The 20,000-nt window shown below is 36.5% G+C and overlaps 1 protein-coding gene across 3 annotated transcripts in view; it reads left to right on the plus strand.

Moving 5' to 3' along the window:
* Positions 1 to 20,000, plus strand: part of adgrb2 (adhesion G protein-coupled receptor B2) — a 536,693-nt gene that overhangs the window by 181,817 nt on the left and 334,876 nt on the right. For 2 of the 3 annotated variants that reach the window (XM_062030114.1, XM_062030112.1), the window contains exon 3: positions 18,079 to 18,162. In XM_062030114.1, coding sequence (XP_061886098.1) covers positions 18,079 to 18,162 — 84 coding nt within the window. The remainder of the gene's footprint in view (positions 1 to 18,078; positions 18,163 to 20,000) is intronic. The other variant, XM_062030113.1, reaches the window with a different exon arrangement.

Here is a 20,000-nt window from a genome sequence, read left to right on the forward strand (position 1 = left end):
AAAATAGCGGCTTACAGTCCATAATTTACGGTACACCCCCCCCCCCCCCCCCACACACACACACACACACACACTCTTCCTCTCACGCAAATGCTTAACGCATTTTCCAGACGTATATAAGCCACTCCCACGAAATTATAGAAGAAAAAAATATGTGTCCATATATTAGTCGCACCGGACTATAAATTACAGATGTATACATTGTGAAATTGGGTTTTTTTACACAGAAAGATTTTTATATGTTTGTTTACATTCCTTAATTGTTTCCAAACGGTGTCTGTAACAGGGCAGTAAAACGACTGATCAAACAAAACAGAAGTCATCATCATGGACCCGCTAGCTGCAAAAACTAGCTCTCCAATCAGCTAAACAGACTTAACAAGTCCACGGTGACGTTTTGGTGAATTTACAAAACTGAAACAATACAAAAAAAAATTGTGTAGCATGCTGACAACGCTAGCTCGATTACATTACGACAGCATGTACAAATTTGAGTGTATTTTTGTTTAAATTATTTGCATTAAAAATCTATAAATTAGCCCAACAGTTTTATAAGCTGGAGGGTTCAAAGTAGAGGACAAAAATAGTGGATGATAGTTCGGAATTTACGGTAACCCCTCGCCCCTCTTCCTCTCACGCAAATGATTAACGCATTTTCCGGACTATAGAGCTCCCACGAAATTATAGAAGAAAAAATATATGTCCATATATTAGCCGCACCGGACCATAAGTTGCAGATGTATACGTTGTGAAATTAGCTTTTTTTAACATAGAAAATGTTTTAAATGTTTGTTTACATACCTTAATTGTTTCCAAATGGTGTCTGTAACAGGGCAGTAAAACGGCTAATCAAACAAAACAGAAGTCACCGTCATGGACCCGCTAGCTGCAAAAGCTAGCTCTCCAATCAGCTAAACAGACTCAACAAGTCCACGGTGACGTTTTGGTGAATTTACAAAACTGAAACGATACAAAAAGAAAATGTGTTAGCATATTGGCTAATGCTGACAACGCTAGCTTGATTACATTACGACAGCACGTACACATTTGCATGAAAACACTCCTGCAGACATCGCACATGGGACGGTTTAGTAAGTAAAAACAGTTTTAGTTTTATTGAAAAACTTGCAAAAGTTGCTTGGAGTGATAAATAATGAGTCCATATGAGTAGAGACTAGGGATGTCCGATAATGGCTTTTTGCCGATATCCGATATTCCGATATTGTCCAACTCTTTAATTACCGATACCAACCGATACCGATATATACAGTCGTGGAATTAACACATTATTATGCCTAATTTGGACAACCAGGTATGGTGAAGATAAGGTCCTTTTAAAAAAATAATAAAATAAGATAAATAAGTTAAAAACATTTTCTTGATTAAAAAAGAAAGTAAAACAATATAAAAACAGTTACATAGAAACTAGTAATTCATGAAAATGAGTAAAATTACCTGTTAAAGGTTAGTACTATTAGTGGACCAGCAGCACACACAATCATGTGTGCTTACGGACTGTATCCCTTGCAGACTGTATTGATATATATTGATATATAATGTAGGAACCAGAATATTAATAACAGAAAGAAACAACCCTTTTGTGTGAATGACTGTGAATGGGGGAGGGAGGTTTTTTGGCTTGGTGCACTAATTGTAAGTGTATCTTGTTTTTTATGTTGATTTAATAAATAAATAAAAATGTATTAAAAAAAAACACCAAAAAAACGATACCGATAATAAAAAAAACGATACCGATAATTTCCGATATTACATTTTAAGAGACGCTATGGATGGCAAGAAGAGGGAATGGCGCTTGTACTTCCGGTTGAAAGCTCAGTCTGAACAGAAGGGCTGCGGTAGGTGAACTCGTCCAAAAGATGGCGCCATAGCACAAACAGCATCACGCCATTTTAGTGTCTTTGCTTGGTTTTTGTTTGTTTAAATCCATAAATTAGACCAACAGTTTTATAAACTGGTGGGTTCAAAGCGGAGGAGGAAAATAGCGGATTATAGTCCGGAATTTACGGTAACCCCCCCCCCCCCCCCCCTCTTCCTCTCACGCGAGATCCACCCAGTAACGGGCTCCATATGAATTGTAAACCACAGTCACAGTAATCTAAGGCCCTGGTTTCCTGTCTGGAGGCAGGAAGTGTGCAATGCATATGACTGTTAAAGAAGTGATTAGTGGCACAGGTGGTGTAAAGCCTGACTAATCCCGGCATGATGTATTTCCTCTCTCTGCATGCTCGACTGCATCCTATCCACTCATTACACCTGGGTATATTACCTCCCGCCGTGCTGACCAATCTTTTCCAATGGATGGACTTCAATGGCGTGTAAATATTTCTGCTCTCTGGAGACGGTCTGATTAAAAATAATCACTTTTAAGCATTTGTTTGTTTTCCAAACCATCCCGACCTGATAACATTTTAGCACGGGTGCCAAAATGTGTTTCATTACTTTTCATTTTCAAAATAAAAGGGGCCACAAATGTCGTCACCGGCTTTATTTTAACAGGACATGTTATGATACATTAAAAACACATTTAATAATGGCATCAAAAAGCAATTTTTGCTTTTTTTGTAGTGAGTAAACAAACAAAAGCTCCTAATTGGCTGCTTACATATGCAGTAACATATCCAATCAATCAATGTTTACTTATATAGCCCTAAATCACAAGTGTCTCAAAGGGCTGCACAAGCCACAACGATTGTCATTTATATTTATATTATTTTGTCATCATTATTAATTCACTTGTTTATTTACTGTTAATATCTGCTTACTTCCTGTTTTAACATGTGCTGTCTACACTTGTTAAAATGTAATAATCACTTATTCTTCTGTTGTTTGATACTTTACATTAGTTTTGTATGATACCACAAATATAAGTATCGATCCGATACCAAGTAGTTACAGGATCATACATTGGTCATATTTAAAATCATCCTGTATTTCCTGAGTTTGTAAGCAATAAAAAAAAGACAAAAGATTCTGTGACGATAAAAATGATTGATGTAGTCATAGTAGTATCGACTAGATACTACTATGACTACGTGACCTACTCAGTGGCCTAGTGGTTAGAGTGTCCGCCCTGAGATCGGTTCAAACCCCGGCCGAGTCATACCAAAGACTATAAAAATGGGAGCCATTACCTCCCTGCTTGGCACTCAGCATCAAGGGTTGGAATTGGGGATTCAATCACCAAAAAATGATTCCCGGGCGCGGCCACCGCTGCTGCTCACTGCTCTCCTCAACTCCCAGGGGGTGATCAAGGGTGATGGGTCAAATGCAGAGGACAATCATTGATACTTTAACTTTAACTTTAAAATGTGATAATCATGTATTCTTCTGTTGTTTGATACTTTCCATTAGTTTTGGATGATACCACAAATGTGGGTATCAATCCGATACCAAGTAGTTACAGAGTCATACATTGGTCATATTTAAAATCATCCTGCATTTCCTGAGTTTGTAAGCAACAACAAAAAAGACATAAGATTGTGTGACGATAAAAATGATTGATGTAATCATAGTAGTATCGACTAGATACTACTATGATTACATGACCTACTCAGTGGCCTAGTGGTTAGAGTGTAGATCGTGGGTTCAAACCCCGGCCGAGTCATACCAAAGACTATAAAAACGGGAGCCATTACCTCCCTGCTTGGCACTCCGCATCAAGGGTTGGAATTGGGGATTAAATCACCAAAAAATTATTCCCGGGCGCGGCCACCGCTGCTGCTCACTGCTCCCCTCAACTCCCAGGGGGTGATCAAGGGTGATGGGTCAAATGCAGAGGACACATTACACCACACCTAGTGTGTGTGTGACAATCATTGGTACTTTAACTTTAACTTTAAAATGTAATAATCATGTATTCTTCTGTTGTTTGATACTTTCCATTAGTTTTGGATGATACCACAAATGTGGGTATCAATCCGATACCAAGTAGTTACAGAGTCATACATTGGTCGTATTTAAAATCATCCTGTATTTCCTGAGTTTGTAAGCAACAAAAAAAAAGACATAAGATTGTGTGACGATAAAAATGATTGATGTAATCATAGTAGTATCGACTAGATACTACTATGAGGGGGGTTACCCACATATGCGGTCCTCTCCAAGGTTTCTCATAGTCATTCACATTGACGTCCCACTGGGGTGAGTTTTCCTTGCCCGTATGTGGGCTCTGTACCGAGGATGTCGTTGTGGCTTGTACAGCCCTTTGAGACACTTGTGATTTAGGGCTATATAAATAAACATTGATTGATTGATTGATTGATTGAAAATTAGGGATGTCCGATAATGGCTTTTTGCCGATATCCGATATTCCTATAGTGTCCAACTCTTTAATTACCGATACCGATATCAACCGATACTGATATATGCAGTCGTGGAATTAACACATTATTATGCCTAATTTGGACAACCAGGTATGGTGAAGATAAAGTCCTTTTTTTTTAAAATTAATAAAATAAAATAAGATAAATAAATTAAAAACATTTTCTTGAATAAAAAAAAAAAGTAAAACAATATAAAAACAGTTACATAGAAACTAGTAATTAATGAAAATGAGTAAAATTAACTGTTAAAGGTTAGTACTATTAGTGGAGCAGCAGCACACACAATCATGTGTGCTTACGGACTGTATCCCTTGCAGACTGTATTGATATATATTGATATATAATGTAGGAACCAGAATATTAATAACAGAAAGAAACAACCCTTTTGTGTGAATGAGTGTTAATGGGGGAGGGAGGTTTTTTGGGTTGGTGCACTAATTGTAAGTGTATCTTGTGTTTGTTATGTTGATTTAATAAAAAAAAATAAAAAAAACAACAACAAAAAAACAATACCGATAATTTAAAAAAAACGATACCGATAATTTCCGATATTACATTTTAAAGCATTTATCGGCCGATAATATCGATAACATCTCTACTTAAAATAAGTATATTCTCACTAACAACAACTGTACTACTATATGAGTAGGTATTTTCTCTTGTTTCATTGAAAATAAAGTAGCAAAGTCCATTTGGCTGTCATCTGTTATAATTATGAGACACAATTGTGTCAAAGTCGTGATTGTTTTTTTCATGCTTGAAATAAGAAATGATTACTTTAAAAAAAAAGCAGTTTTATACTTGTGAGTGTTGATGACACAGCTTTGCAACACTTGATATTCTAGTTTCAAGCATGTTTTACTCTATATAGGTCATCAAATCTCAGCAACAAGCTGTAATATCTTACTGAGATCATTTAGGACCAAAACACTTAAAACAAGTAAAACACTCTAACATAAAATCTGCTTAGTGAGAAGAATTATCTTATCAGACAGAAAATAAGCAAATATCCCTAGAGATGTCCGATAAATGCTTTAAAATTTAATATTGGAAATTATCGGTATCGTTTTTTTTATTATCGGTATCTTTTTTTTTTTTCAAATTAAATCAACATAACAAACACAAGATACACTTACAATTAGTACACCAACCCAAAAAACCTCCCTCCCCCATTTACACTCATTCACACAAAAGGGTTGTTTCTTTCTGTTATTAATATTCTGGTTCCTACATTATATATCAATATATATCAATACAGTCTGCAAGGGATACAGTCCGTAAGCACACATGATTGTGCGTGCTGCTGGTCCACTAATAGTACTAACCTTTAACAGTTCATTTTACTCATTTTCATTAATTACTAGTTTCTATGTAACTGTTTTTATATTGTTTTCCTTTTTTTTTTATTCAAGAAAATTTTTTAAATTTATTTATCTTATTTTATTTTATACACTTTTTTTAAAAAAAGACCTTATCTTCACCATACCTGGTTGGCCAAATTAGGCATAATAATGTGTTCATTCCACGACTGTATATATCGGTATCGGTTGACATCGGTATCGGTTGATATCGGTATCGGTAATTAAAAGTTGGACAATATCGGAATATCGGATACCGGCAAAAATCCATTATCAGAGATCCCTAAATATCACCCTTATTTGAGATATTTCATCGTACTTAGATATTAGTTTTTGCAGGGTACCGGTGGGCCGTACACCCCTCCCACCTGCTAAAGAGTAATGTGTGGTAAGCTCCGGTCTCCTCTGGCGCCTTTTGAGGCATGAATTATGTAAACAAATGTACTCGAGCGTGCACCGAGCTGATTTGTCCCGTGAGCTACAGGAAATAGCCGCGCGAAACAAGCAAAGTGTGAATGTTTTGTGAACGCACTCAGGATAGAAAAAAAAAAAAGACGGATGCTAGCGTCATAGCAACGGTGTGAAGGTGTGTTCCTGAACGTGGCGCACATCCGCCGTTCCTCATTACCATGTTCTCCTAAATTCCTTCACGGCGTGACACGGTTTCCATAGCAACACCTTCCTCCTGCAGGAACCGATCGTTTCCGTATCGCTCTGCACGGTGCAACCCACTATCCGTAAAAGCAGAGTTCAATTTGACTTTTAACACTTAAATTTGCCTCGTTTTCTTCCAATTAAGCCGAACGCTTACGATGTTCAACTCCAGCTGATGTCTCTTCCCGCTGATGTCTCTTCCCGCTGATGTCTCTTCCCGCTTGCTTGGCAGAACAAGTTGTTAATGAAGACCCCACGCTGAGGTCCTTCTAAGACTTCAAGTACCGTAAAAAATGGACATACAGAAATAAAGTACAGTCGTTCCTTGCTTTAAACTTAACAAAAACGTCCAACGCCCGCTCTCACTCGGGTGCCAACAGATGGGATGGTTGTATCTTTCAGCACTAGACTTGCACGCTCCGTTTCGATCAGGGATCGGCAACCCAAAAATTTTGAAAGAGCCATACTGGACCAAAAATACCAAAAACTAATCTGTCTGGAGCCGCAAAAAATTAAAACCCTTTTATAAGTGTTTTAATGAATACAACACGATGTAAGTGTCTATATTAGCTTTGTTAGCCTACTATCAAAATGACTTTAAAAGTCTTATATAATTGTTATAATAAAGGCAACACATGATGTGTCTATAGTACAGACCTGGGCATTCTGCGGCACGCAGGCCGCATCCGGCCCTTTTTGCGTCCCTGTCCGGCCAGCGTGAGGCCAATTATAAATTACAAAATAAATTTTAAAAAGTATCTATGTCGAGTGTGCAATACAACGGTGCTGCTTTTGTTTTGAAAATCGTTATTTGTATTACTTCCGTGTGGACGTATGCGTGTGCGTGATTGTGAGTGAATGTGAACAGCTGCAATCACAAATTACAAAATAAAGTTGAAAAAACATCTATGTCAACTGTGCTGCTTTTATTTTGAAAAGTATTATTTATGGGCGTGTGTCCGTGTGTAACCTGCGAGTGAGGGTGCACATGCAGCGACAAGTGATGCACGGTTTACACCCGAGACGCTAAAAAGAGAAAAGTTGATGAGGAATGGCGTGTTTTCAACAAGACATGGACTGCCAAGCAACGTTCCCTCTAAGGTGCGTGCCTGCGCAATTGCGCACTGCTCAAGCGTCCGCTGCGCGCAGCAAATATATGCCGCGCACCAAATCAAATCCCATCTGAATTCTAAACAAAATAAACATATTTATTCTATGTAACTTTGCAATGCAACTTTGAGTGACAGTGACAACAAGCGGCCCTAAGTGTGTTCGTCAACACCGTTCAATTATTGTAACGTCTATCGAGATGCTTCGAGGACAGGAATTATATCGATCACTTTATTGAGCAAAACTGTTTATATTCGGACATAACCACACCAAAAACATGAGTAAAACACTTCTATCTCGAAAAACTAGTCATTTTCTGCCGTACAAACCAGGCCAAAACCAACTTGTCATCTGTCACCAACACGCATAGCACTAAACCACTGGTGCGTTTATGGCCACACAAAAAGTCGGACAACTCAAACACCACACAAAGTTACACTATGACTCCTCAGTCATACGTGTGCTTATTTTACTGTCATTTATTATTAATGTTAATTGATTTATATTAGTCATGGAATGCTGTTACACACACTATGTTGAAGTATTACTATTATTATTAATTATTATTATTATTGTTATTATTATTTATCTTACGGTATATATAAAAAATAATATTGAGCAAAATTTTATTGAAATATTGTCGATGTGGCCCCCCAGCAGTGCTCGGGTAGCTCATGCGGCCCCCGGTAAAAATTAATTGCCCACCCCTGCTATAGTAGCTATGTTAGTTTATCATCAAATTGACTTTACAAGTCTTATATAAGTGTTTTAATGAAGACTACACATGATGTAAGTGTCTATATTAACTATGTTAGCTTACTATCAAAATGACTTTAAAAGTCTTATATAAGTGTTATAATGAAGGCAACACATGATGCAAGTGTCTATATTAGCTATGTTAGCCTACTATCAAAATGACTTTAAAAGTCTTATATAAGTGTTATAATGAAGACAACACATGATGTAAGTGTCTATATTAGCCTACTATCAAAATGACTTTAAAAGTCTTATATAAGTGTTACAATGAAGACAACCTATGATGTAAGTGTCTATATTAGCTATATTAGCCTACTATCAAAATGACTTTAAAAGTCTTATGTAAGTGTTATAATGAAGGCAACACATGATGTAAGTGTCTATATTAGCTATATTAGCCTCCTATCAAAATGACTTTAAAAGTCTTATATACTGTAAGTGTTATTATGAAGACAACACATGATGGCTCCTGGCACCCGCTTCCTTCACCAATCGGATGTGCTTAGAACCGGTATCTCCTGGAGTGACCTCTCCGGTGGATCTACACGGCCTGGGCGTGGAACTATGGAGGGCAAGCTGTTGTCCGCTACGTCAAACCACCTTCGGGACTCCGGCTCCGGATTTTCTGTCGGGGTTTACTCCCTTAGCCTTACCCTCCAGTGGGTTGACCGCAAGGCAGCGGTGGTTTCCTTCTCCTTGACGGGGCTGCCTTACCAGGTTTACTAGCCCCATCTGCCCGAATGCGGCAGGCAGCACGGGGGTACGTCTTACCCTGACTATACTTATCGCCAACTCAAACTTTATCAAGGGATTTCATACACTAAAAAACTTCTTCATGAAATCCATTTTGGATTTCAGGTGCATTGGGTTTTTTGGTGTAAAGTTCTAATCCAGAATGTGTTGGGGGTTTTTGTCGGTAGAATATAAAAAAAACAAGCAGATGGAACTGGACTAGAATCTGATGCAATCAACTGGTAAACACCCTGGCAAGGCAACTTTAGTTATATAGCACGTTTACAACAATTTTAAATTTGGACCAAAGTGCTTTACAGGTTAAAAAGCATAGAGCAAAAAAAAATTTTAAAAAAATGTAAAAAAATTTTTAAAGAATTTTAAAAAATACAACAATTATAAAAAATATATATATATATTTTTTAAATTAAAAAAATATTTAAAACAAATTAAAAGAAAATTATAAAAAAATTAAAACAAATCAAAACAAATTTAAAAAAATTAAAAACAATTTAAAACAATTTAAAAACAATTTTTTTAAACATTCAAAAACATTTAAAAATATATATATATTAAAAAATAAAAAATAAAATAAAAAATGTTATTAACATTTTTTTAAAAATAAATAAAATTACAAAATATTTTTAAAAATTACAAAAAAATCAATAAAAAAATAACATAAACAATGCATAAGCTAAATAAGATAGTGCAAAAGAAATACAGTGAAAGGGTTCGGAAAAAAAGTAAAATTGCAAAATAAAAATAATGAAATAATAAAAGTGCGACACATTTTTTTTTAAATTGCCGGGGGGGGGGACTAGAAATGGTGTCCTAGTGGGCGGGCTCAGCTCAGGTTAAAGGCCAGCGAGAAGAGATAGGTCTTAAGAAGGGTTTTGAAGACCCCCCAGGTAGAGGAGAAGGCTTTTCCAGAGCTTGGTGTGCTTATCACTATTCTGGTCTGAGGACAAAGGCTTGAAAAAAAAAGGGGTTTGAGGGCAAAGTAAGAGTTGGAACAGTAGAAGATATCTCATAAGAGAAAGCCAAACAGGTGGACAAGGGGCAGGAAAGAAATGGAGAAATGAAACAAAAGCAATCTGGTCCCAGAAAGTATTGGTGCAGATCATTGTGTATATTTGTGATTGTGTACGTGCCAAGATGGGGGCGAGGAGACAAAAAAACCCGCGCAGCCCGTGGGGTTGAGAAAACTCGATTCTGAATCCATTTTGAAAAGCACACAAACGACCTTCAGGTCCCCGCAGCCGGGAAGACGCCGTCCTGCGCCAATCTAATCCAACTTCTCTCCTCATATCTGCTCGGGCGACTGGAGTGCATCTATCTGTCCTGCAGCTTATAAAACGTCCATTACAGTGTGCTTCTATCACTCGGGGCCCTCCCTGATGAACTGTGGAATAAATGGACGGCACCGGAGAACTATAAACCCGCCGTGGATGTACGGGCCAGAGAAGCATCTGTGACCGTTGGTGTTGACAAAAGTGTACGTCCATTACAGTTGTCCCGCTGAAACAGCTGACGGTAGTCCAGTGCAGAATTACTTTGTGTGCCTTTTTTTTCTTCTTCTTTTTTTTTGACTTAACGCAGCTGTTCCCCCTGACATTAGCATATGAGCTCCCATGCAAACACAAACAATCACACATGCACAGGCTTCCCAGCAGGCTTAAATCCGACTCAAGTCCAACATAGCCGCCCGTGGCTCTCGCTGGCTCCGTCCCAAACCGCAGACTGCTGCCTCGCGCTCCGATACGCTCGGATGCACGGCATTTCTTTACGTTCATTTGCCACAGTTTGAGCTTTAGTGCCTAAGCGCTTTCTCTACGGGCGCTTTGTTCTCTGCACTGACTTTTAGCACGCGGAAGTGACGGCGTCGTCCATTGTTGTGGCGTGAAGACCGTGTAAAGCTGCTAAGTCCTCACAAGATCCACTTCATGGGCGGGGGCTTTCATTCTTTGCTCAATGCTGACAAATGCAACCTGCACTCGGTGCCGGATTAAGCCCGATATCGCTGCATGGTGACACAAGTCGAGACGTTCTCCATGTTCTCAAACTGGAGAAGATCGGGCTGACATTGAACGTTTGTTGGGCAAAGTTTCAAGAACAGCGGGGTGCCTTTCGGAGATTCGAAAGAGAAACTGATCTCCAAATGAACCCCGTTTGAAACACAACTGGGTGGTTGATGAGCTTTTTGTGTGCTTGTTGGTTGTTATATCTCTCTAAGACACCTGTGTTTTTATGTTGACTGTGGCTTCTTTTTTCTTACTTTTTTTAATGTAATTATTATTATTGGTATACATGTGTGTGTGTGAGTATATATATATATATATATATATATATATATATATATATATATATATATATATATATATATATATATATATATATATATATATATATATATATACTGTGTATATGTATATACTGTATATATGTATATATATGTGTATATATATATATATATATATATATATATATATATATATATATATATATATATATATATATATATATATATATATATATATACATATATATATATATATATATATATATATATATATATATACTGTATATATGTATATATATACTGTATATATGTATATGTATATACTGTATATATGTATATATATGTGTATATATATATATATACATATATATATATATATATATATATATATATATATATATATATATATATATATATATATATATATATATATGTATATATATATATATATATGTATGTATATATATGTATGTGTATATATATATATATATATATATATATATGTATATATATATGTATGTATGTATATATATGTATGTGTATATATATATATATATATATATATATATATATATATATATATATATATATATATATATATATGTATGTATATATATATATATATATATATATGTATGTATATGTATATGTATATACATATATATATGTATGTGTATATATGTATGTATATATATATATATATACATATATATATACATATATACAGTATATACATATACATATATACAGTATATATATATATATATATATATCTCTGCATATATATATATATACATATATGTATCTGCATATATATATATATACATATATATATCTGCATATATATATATACATATATATATATCTGCATATATGTATATATGTACATATGCATATATGTACATATGCATATATGTATATATGCATGTATGTATGCATATATGCATGTATGCATATATGGATGGATATATGCATACATGCATATATGTATGTATGTATGTATATATGCATATATGTATGTACAGTATTTATATATGTATATATCTGAATATGTCCAACCTAAATCTAATTTCCCCTCGGGGATTAATAAAGTACTATCCAATCTAATGTACATAAATATATATTTATGAATGTATATACAGTATGTATATATCTGTATATGTGTACATGTATAAATTCTTATGTATATATAAGTATGTATATATGTGTGTGTGTTTGTGTGTGTGCACGTGCGTGCGTGTGCACATTTATGTACATATATGTGTGTGTACATATATATGTACATACATATGTGTATATATATATGTACATAGGTCTACAAATACAGTCGTGGTCAAAAGTTTACATACACTGGTAAAGAACATAATGTCATGGCTGTCTTGAGTTTCCAATACTTTCTACAACTCTGACATCACACGGACAAAGATAAGACCTTCTGGAGGAAAGTTCTGTGGTCAGATGAAACAAAAATTTAGCTGTTTTGCCACAATACCCAGCAATATGTTTGGAGGAGAAAATGGGAGGCCTTTAATCCCAGGAACACCATTCCTACCGTCAAGCATGGTGGTGGTAGTATTATGCTCTGGGCCTGTTTTGCTGCCAATGGAACTGGTGCTTTACAGAGAGTAAATGGGACAATGAAAAAGGAGGATTACCTCCAAATTCTTCAGGACAAGCTAAAATCACCAGCCCGGAGGTTGAGTCTTGGGTGCAGTTGGGTGTTCCAACAGGACAATGACCCCAAACACACGTCAAACGTGGTAAAGGAATCGGGCTATAATTAAACGTTTAGAATGGCCTTCCCAAAGTCCTGACTTAAATGTGTGGACAATGCTGAAGAAACAAGTCCATGTCAGAAAACCAACACATTTAGCTGAACTGCATCAATTTTGTCAAGAGGAGTGGTCAAACATTCAAGCAGAAGCTTGTGGATGGCTACCAAAAGTGCCTTATTTCAGGTAAACTTGCCAAGGGACATGTAAGCAAATATTAACATTGCTGTATGTATACTTTTGACCCAGCACATTTGCTCACATTTTCAGTAGACCCATAATAAATTCATAAAAGAAGCAAACTTCATGAATGTTTTTTGTGACCAACAAGTATGTGCTCCAATCACTCTATCACAAAAAAATAAGAGTTGTAGAAATGATTGGAAACTCAAGACAGCCATGACATGATGTTCTTTACAAGTGTATGTCAACTTTTGATCGTGACTGTATATGTTTGTGTGTATATTTGTATATACATATATATGTGTGTGTGCGTGTATGTGTGTACATGTATATGTGTGTGAGCGTGTGTGTTTGTGTGTTTAGTTTGTTTTATTTTACTTGTGGGGGGGCCAAAACAGCATTTGATGTATTTGTGTGTTACTTTTGTCAATTCTGACCCATCTGACACCCCAGGGGCTCCCGATCCATTCTTTGAGAAACACTGCCACAGCCGGTGTTCCGCTTCTCTAAACCGCAAACTAATTGAGACTGAACCCCCAGCATCTCTCCTGGATTCAGCCAATTGTGCACTCCATTTTACCTCACAATGCAATGAATCAACAATCAGTACCTCACTTTCTTCACTTTTCACCACAGAGTCATCTTTCTGACTGGCATATGTTATTATTTATTATTTTTATCCAGACGTTGGATCGGCACTAGACATGGCCAGTGGCGGGGTCTTGGGCCAATGGCCCAGAACCAAGTTAACCAAGCTTTATTGAAGACACAAATGTGTTCTTTGACCACACGACCAGCGCTCTGTTGTTGTTTAGTCTGCAGATTGCTGCTTTGTGGCTTGAAATTGCCAATTGTGCTCCCTGCTAATCAATGATTGCAAGTGGGGGGACAATACACTGCAACGCTTTCTAGTTCTCCGTGAAGCAACACATTTTCACAGTCATTACCCTTTGGAGTCCAGGGTAGTTATTAGCTTTTTTGTGTTTACTTCTACAGTATATCTCACCTTAAAAACTGTTTATCTTATCGGTTGTTTTTGTCTTTTTTTCACTTCGTCATGTATTTTACGGTTTTGTTTTTTTCACATAACCAAAAACAACTGGATTATTTATTTCATTGCCTGAACCTTTGGTCCATTATGAGTTCTTTATTTAGCAATAATCAAACTAACATACATTCTTTACATCAGGGGATGTTGTGAAGCTCTTTGAGGCACTCGTGATGAAGGATCGTAAAAATCTAATGTAATAAACAGGCCATATATATTTCATTTTAGACTCCAAAACCGATTTATATAACACAAATTGTATTTTTTTGTTAAATTATATGTATGTATGTATGTGTATGTATATATATATATATATATATATATATATATATATATATATATATATATATATATATATATATATATATATATGTATATATATATATATATATATGTATATATGTATGTATATATATATATGTATATATGTATGTATATATGTATGTATATATATATGTATATATGTATGTATATATGTATGTATGTATATATGTATATATATATGTATGTATATATGTATATATATGTATGTATATATGTATATATATGTATGTATATATATGTATGTATATATATGTATGTATATATGTATATATATATATATGTATATATATATATGTATATATATATGTATACACTACCGTTCAAAAGTTTGGGGTCACATTTAAATGTCCTTATTTTTGAAGGAAAATCCCTGTACTTTTCAATGAAAATAACTTTAAAATAGTCTTAACTTTAAAGAAATACACTCTATACATTGCTAATGTGGTAAATGACTATTCTAGCTGCAAATGTCTGGTTTTTGGTGCAATATCTACATAGTTGTATAGAGGCCCATTTCCAGCAACTATTACTCCAGTGTTCTAATGGTACAATGTGTTTGCTCATTGGCTCAGAAGGCTAATTGATGATTAGAAAACCCTTGTGCAATCATGTTCACACATCTGAAAACAGTTTAGCTCGTTACAGAAGCTACAAAACTGACCTTCCTTTGAGCAGATTGAGTTTCTGGAGCATCACATTTGTGGGGTCAATTAAACGCTCAAAATGGCCAGAAAAATCAATCAATCAATCAATGTTTATTTATATAGCCCTAAATCACAAGTGTCTCAAAGGGCTGTACAAGCCACAACGACATCCTCGGTACAGAGCCCACATACGGGCAAGGAAAACTCACCCCAGTGGGACGTCAATGTGAATGACTATGAGAAACCTTGGAGAGGACCGCATATGTGGGTAACCACCCCCCCCCCCCCCCCTCTAGGGGAGACCGAAAGCAATGGATGTCGAGTGGGTCTGACATAATATTGTGAAAGTCCAACACATCAGCGAAAGTCCAGTCCATAGTGGGGCCAGCAGGAACCATCCCGAGTGGAGACGGGTCAGCAGCGTAGAGATGTCCCCATCTGATGATCTGTAACATGGCAGTAAAACGGCTGATGAAACAAAACAGAAGTCATCGTCATGGACCCACTAGCTGCGGAAGCTAGCTCTCCAATCAGCTAAACAGACTCAATAACTCCACGTTGACGTTTTGGTGAACTTACTGAGGAATTTGTGAAACTGATACAATACAAAAAGAAAGCCATTGTAAGTTAATAATACTAACAGAGGCACTTGTAAACGTGTTAGCATTTTAGCTAATGCTAACGACGCTAGCTTCATTACGTACAAATATGCATGGGATTACTCCTAGAGACATCACGCATGGGACGGTTTAGTAAGTATGAAATGTTTTAGTTATATTGTAAACAATGTGAGTGTGAATGTTGTCTATCTCTGTAAATTCCATATATTAGCCGCACCAGACTATAAGCCGCAGATATATACCGGTACGAAAGGTTTTATAAATGTTTATTTACATACCTAAATTGTTTCCAAACGATGAAACGGCTGATGAAACAAAACAGAAGTCATCGTCATGGACCCACTAGCTGTGGAAACTAGCTCTCCAATCAGCTAAACAGACTCAAAAGCTCCACTGTGCCGTTTTGGTGAATTTACTGAAGAATTTGTGAAACTGAAACAATACAAAAAGAATGCTATTGTAAGTTAATAATACTAACACAGGAACTTGTAAGCTAATGCTAACGACGTTAGCTTCATTCCATACAAACATGCATGGAAACACCCCTACAGACATCACGCATGGGACGGTTTAGTAAGTATGAAATGTTTTAGTTGTATTGTAAACAATGTGAGTGTGAATGTTGTGTTGGCCCTGCGATGAGGTGGCGACTTGTCCAGGGTGGAACCCGCCTTCCGCCCAATTGTAGCCGGGATAGGTTCCAGCCACCCCGGCTGGGACAAGCGGTAGAAAATGGATGGATGTTGCTTCGAGTGATGAATGAATAATCCTTTCGAGCAGACAGGCTATGTGACTGTTTTACTTCCAGTTCAAGGCATTAAAAGCAGAAGTACATTTTCAACCCGCTGCAGCGAGCGAACTGGTCCAAAAGCACCATAGCCCAATCAATACCACACCTATTCAGTGTATTTGTTTTTGAACTATTTGGATGCTGGATGCATTAAACAATGTAACAAGGTTTTCCAAAATAAATCAACTCAAGTTATGGCAAAAAAAAAAATGCCAACATGGCACTGCCATATTTATTATTGAAGTCACAAAGTGCATTATTTTTTTTAAACATGCCTCAAAACAGCAGCTTGGAATTTGGGACATGCTCTCCCTGAGAGAGCATGAGGTGGTTGAGGTGGGGGGGTAGCAGGGGTTGTATATTGTAGCGTCCTGGAAGGGTTAGTGCTGCAAGGGGTTCTGGGTATTTGTTCTGTTGTGTTTATGTTGTGTTACGGTGCGGATGTTCTCCCGAAATGTGTTTGTCATTCTTGTTTGGTGTGGGTTCACAGTGTGGCGCATATTTGTAACAGTGTTAAAGTTGTTTATACGGTCACCCTCAGTGTGACCTGTATGGCTGTTGACCAAGTATGATATGCATTCACTTGTGTGCGTGAAAAGCCGTAGATATTATGTGACTGGGCCGGCACGCAAAGGCAGTGCCTTTAAGGTTTATTGGCGCTCTGTACTTCTCCCTACGGCCGTGTACACAGCGGCGTTTTAAAAAGTCATACATTTTACTTTTTGAAACCGATACCGATAATATCCGATATTACATTTTAAAGCATTTATCGGCCGATAATATCGGCAGTCCCATATTATCGGACATCTCTAGTGATAACCTTATCCAGCTTAGTGTAAATGGGACCTTAGCCAGTCTGGTCACAACGTATCATATTTGCGAGTCAAACACAAACACTTCATTTTTATTTTATTTTTTTTTGAAGCTTTCACTGTGTGAAAGGAAACCTGTGTCTTCTGAGGCCTTGTCAGTCTGAGGCGCCGCATCACCCAATCACTGTCACCGCTGTGTTGACTTCAGCCTTCATCATGACATTGTGCTCGCTGCTAAAATCCCAATAGCTGTTCTTTTTACCCTCGCTTTTTCTTTTTTTCTCCACTCAAGATGAAGTGACACGCCACAAAAGAGTAGCTTCAAATGTCAAAATATTGTTTGTCTTGTTATTTACAACTGTCAGCGTCAGAGTCAGTCCATGCACTAAAAGTCTGTCAAGCTGAGATTTGTTGACAAATATACCATGAGTCTGTTCCACGTTTGCTTATTAGCATGAGTGATTAGGTGGGAAATGTACTGTACTCGGATATTATTGTTGTTGTTATCGGCAAGATCCGCACCCGTGTAGTGATTATGAAACAATAACAGAGATAATTCTTCCCCGTTGGGTACTTGCTCAGATGGCTGACGTGATAAAGCGGGAACTTAACAGAATTCTTGTTTGCTTGTAGACCCGTACGACGACGACGACCTGAAGGTGAAGACGCAAAGACCAAGATCAGCTGACCAGCCAGGTGTGTTTCAGGCACAAACAGGTGCGTAACGTGTGTACAAAATGCACAAGTTTCCAGGCTGGAAAAATCCAGAATCTTTGACTCTAATATTAAAGGTCCACATTCGGAGGGCTTCCAGTAGTGAGCCAATTTTAAAGGTTGGTGTTTGCCAATATGCTAACCATATTTGTTAGGGGTGTCAAAAAAATTGAAATTTTCATAAAGATTTTTAATCGATTAAAAAAAAAAAAATCTAAAAAAATAATCATATTTTTGATGTAGAGTAGGGGTGTCCAAAGTAAATGGGTTATACTTGTATAGCGCTTTTATACCTTCAAGGTACTCAAAGCGCTTTGACACTATTTCCACATTCACCCTTTCACACACATATGCTAACCATATTTGTTAGGGTTGTCAAAAAAATGTATTCTTGAATTAATCTGGATTTTTTTTCATACAGATTTTTAATCGATAAAAAAAAAAAAAAATCTAAAAAAATAATCATATTTTTGATGTAGAGGAGGGGTGTCCAAAGTAAATGGGTTATACTTGTATAGCGCTTTTCTACCTTCAAGGTACTCAAAGCGCTTTGACACTATTTCCACATTCACCCTTTCACACACATATGCTAACCATATTTGTTAAGGGTGTCAAAAAAATAGATTCTTGAATTAATCACAATTTTTATTCGTAAAGATTTGTAATCGATTAAAAAAAACAAAACATTTTAAAAATCATATTTTTGATGTAGAGGAGGGGTGTCCAAAGTAAATGGGTTAAACTTGTATAGCGCTTTTCTACCTTCAAGGTACTCAAAGCGCTTTGACACTATTTCCACATTCACCCTTTCACACACTTATGCTAACCATATTTGTTAAGGGTGTCAAAAAAATAAATTCTTGAATTAATCGCAATTTTTATTCGTAAAGATTTGTAATCGATTAAAAAAAATTTTTTTTTTTAAAAATCATATTTTTGATGTAGAGTAGGGGTGTCCAAAGTAAATGGGTTATACTTGTATAGCGCTTTTCTACCTTCAAGGTACTCAAAGCGCTTTGACACTATTTCCACATTCACCCTTTCACACACATATGCTAACCATATTTGTTAGGGGTGTTAAAAAAATAGATTCTTGAATTAATCGGGATTTTTTTTTTCATAAAGATTTTTAATCGATAAAAAAAAAAAACATTATAAAAAAAAATCATATTTTTGATGTAGAGGAGGGGTGTCCAAAGTAAATGGGTTATACTTGTATAGCGCTTTTCTACCTTTAAGGTACTCAAAGCGCTTTGACACTATTTCCACATTCACCCTTTCACACACACATTCACACACTGATGGCGGGAGCTGCCATGTGAGGCCCTAACCACCACCCATCAGGAGCAAGGGTGAAGTGTCTTGCCCAAGGACACAACGGACGTGACTAGGATGGTAGAAGGTGGGGATTGAACCAGGAATCCCCAGGTTTCTGGCGCGACCACTCTCCCAACTGCGCCACGCTGTCCCGTAAGGCCCGCGGGCCAATTGCGGCAGTGAGAAGCCATGAGCCAATCAAGGAATCTTACCCGCAATTTCAATAGTATGACAATTTTGATCGCTGCCGCTTTGTCGCCATCTAATGCACAACGTGAGTAATTCAGTTCAATGACCTCCAATTATGCTCTGAATGTAAGCATGCGCAGCAATTACTTATATGACCCAATGCAAACAACCTTCCCAAGTCATGGTGCAAAAAATAATTAATAATTTTGTTTTATGACAATGAAAACAACCAACAGATACAAAATGTCAACATATGTGGTCACACATAACACAACCTGCTCACTCAACTTTGTGGATATTATTTTAAAAAAAATGTCCGTGCACCATTAAAAATT

The sequence above is a fragment of the Entelurus aequoreus genome, linkage group LG20 (assembly GCF_033978785.1).
Source record: "Entelurus aequoreus isolate RoL-2023_Sb linkage group LG20, RoL_Eaeq_v1.1, whole genome shotgun sequence".
Taxonomy (NCBI): domain Eukaryota; kingdom Metazoa; phylum Chordata; class Actinopteri; order Syngnathiformes; family Syngnathidae; genus Entelurus; species Entelurus aequoreus.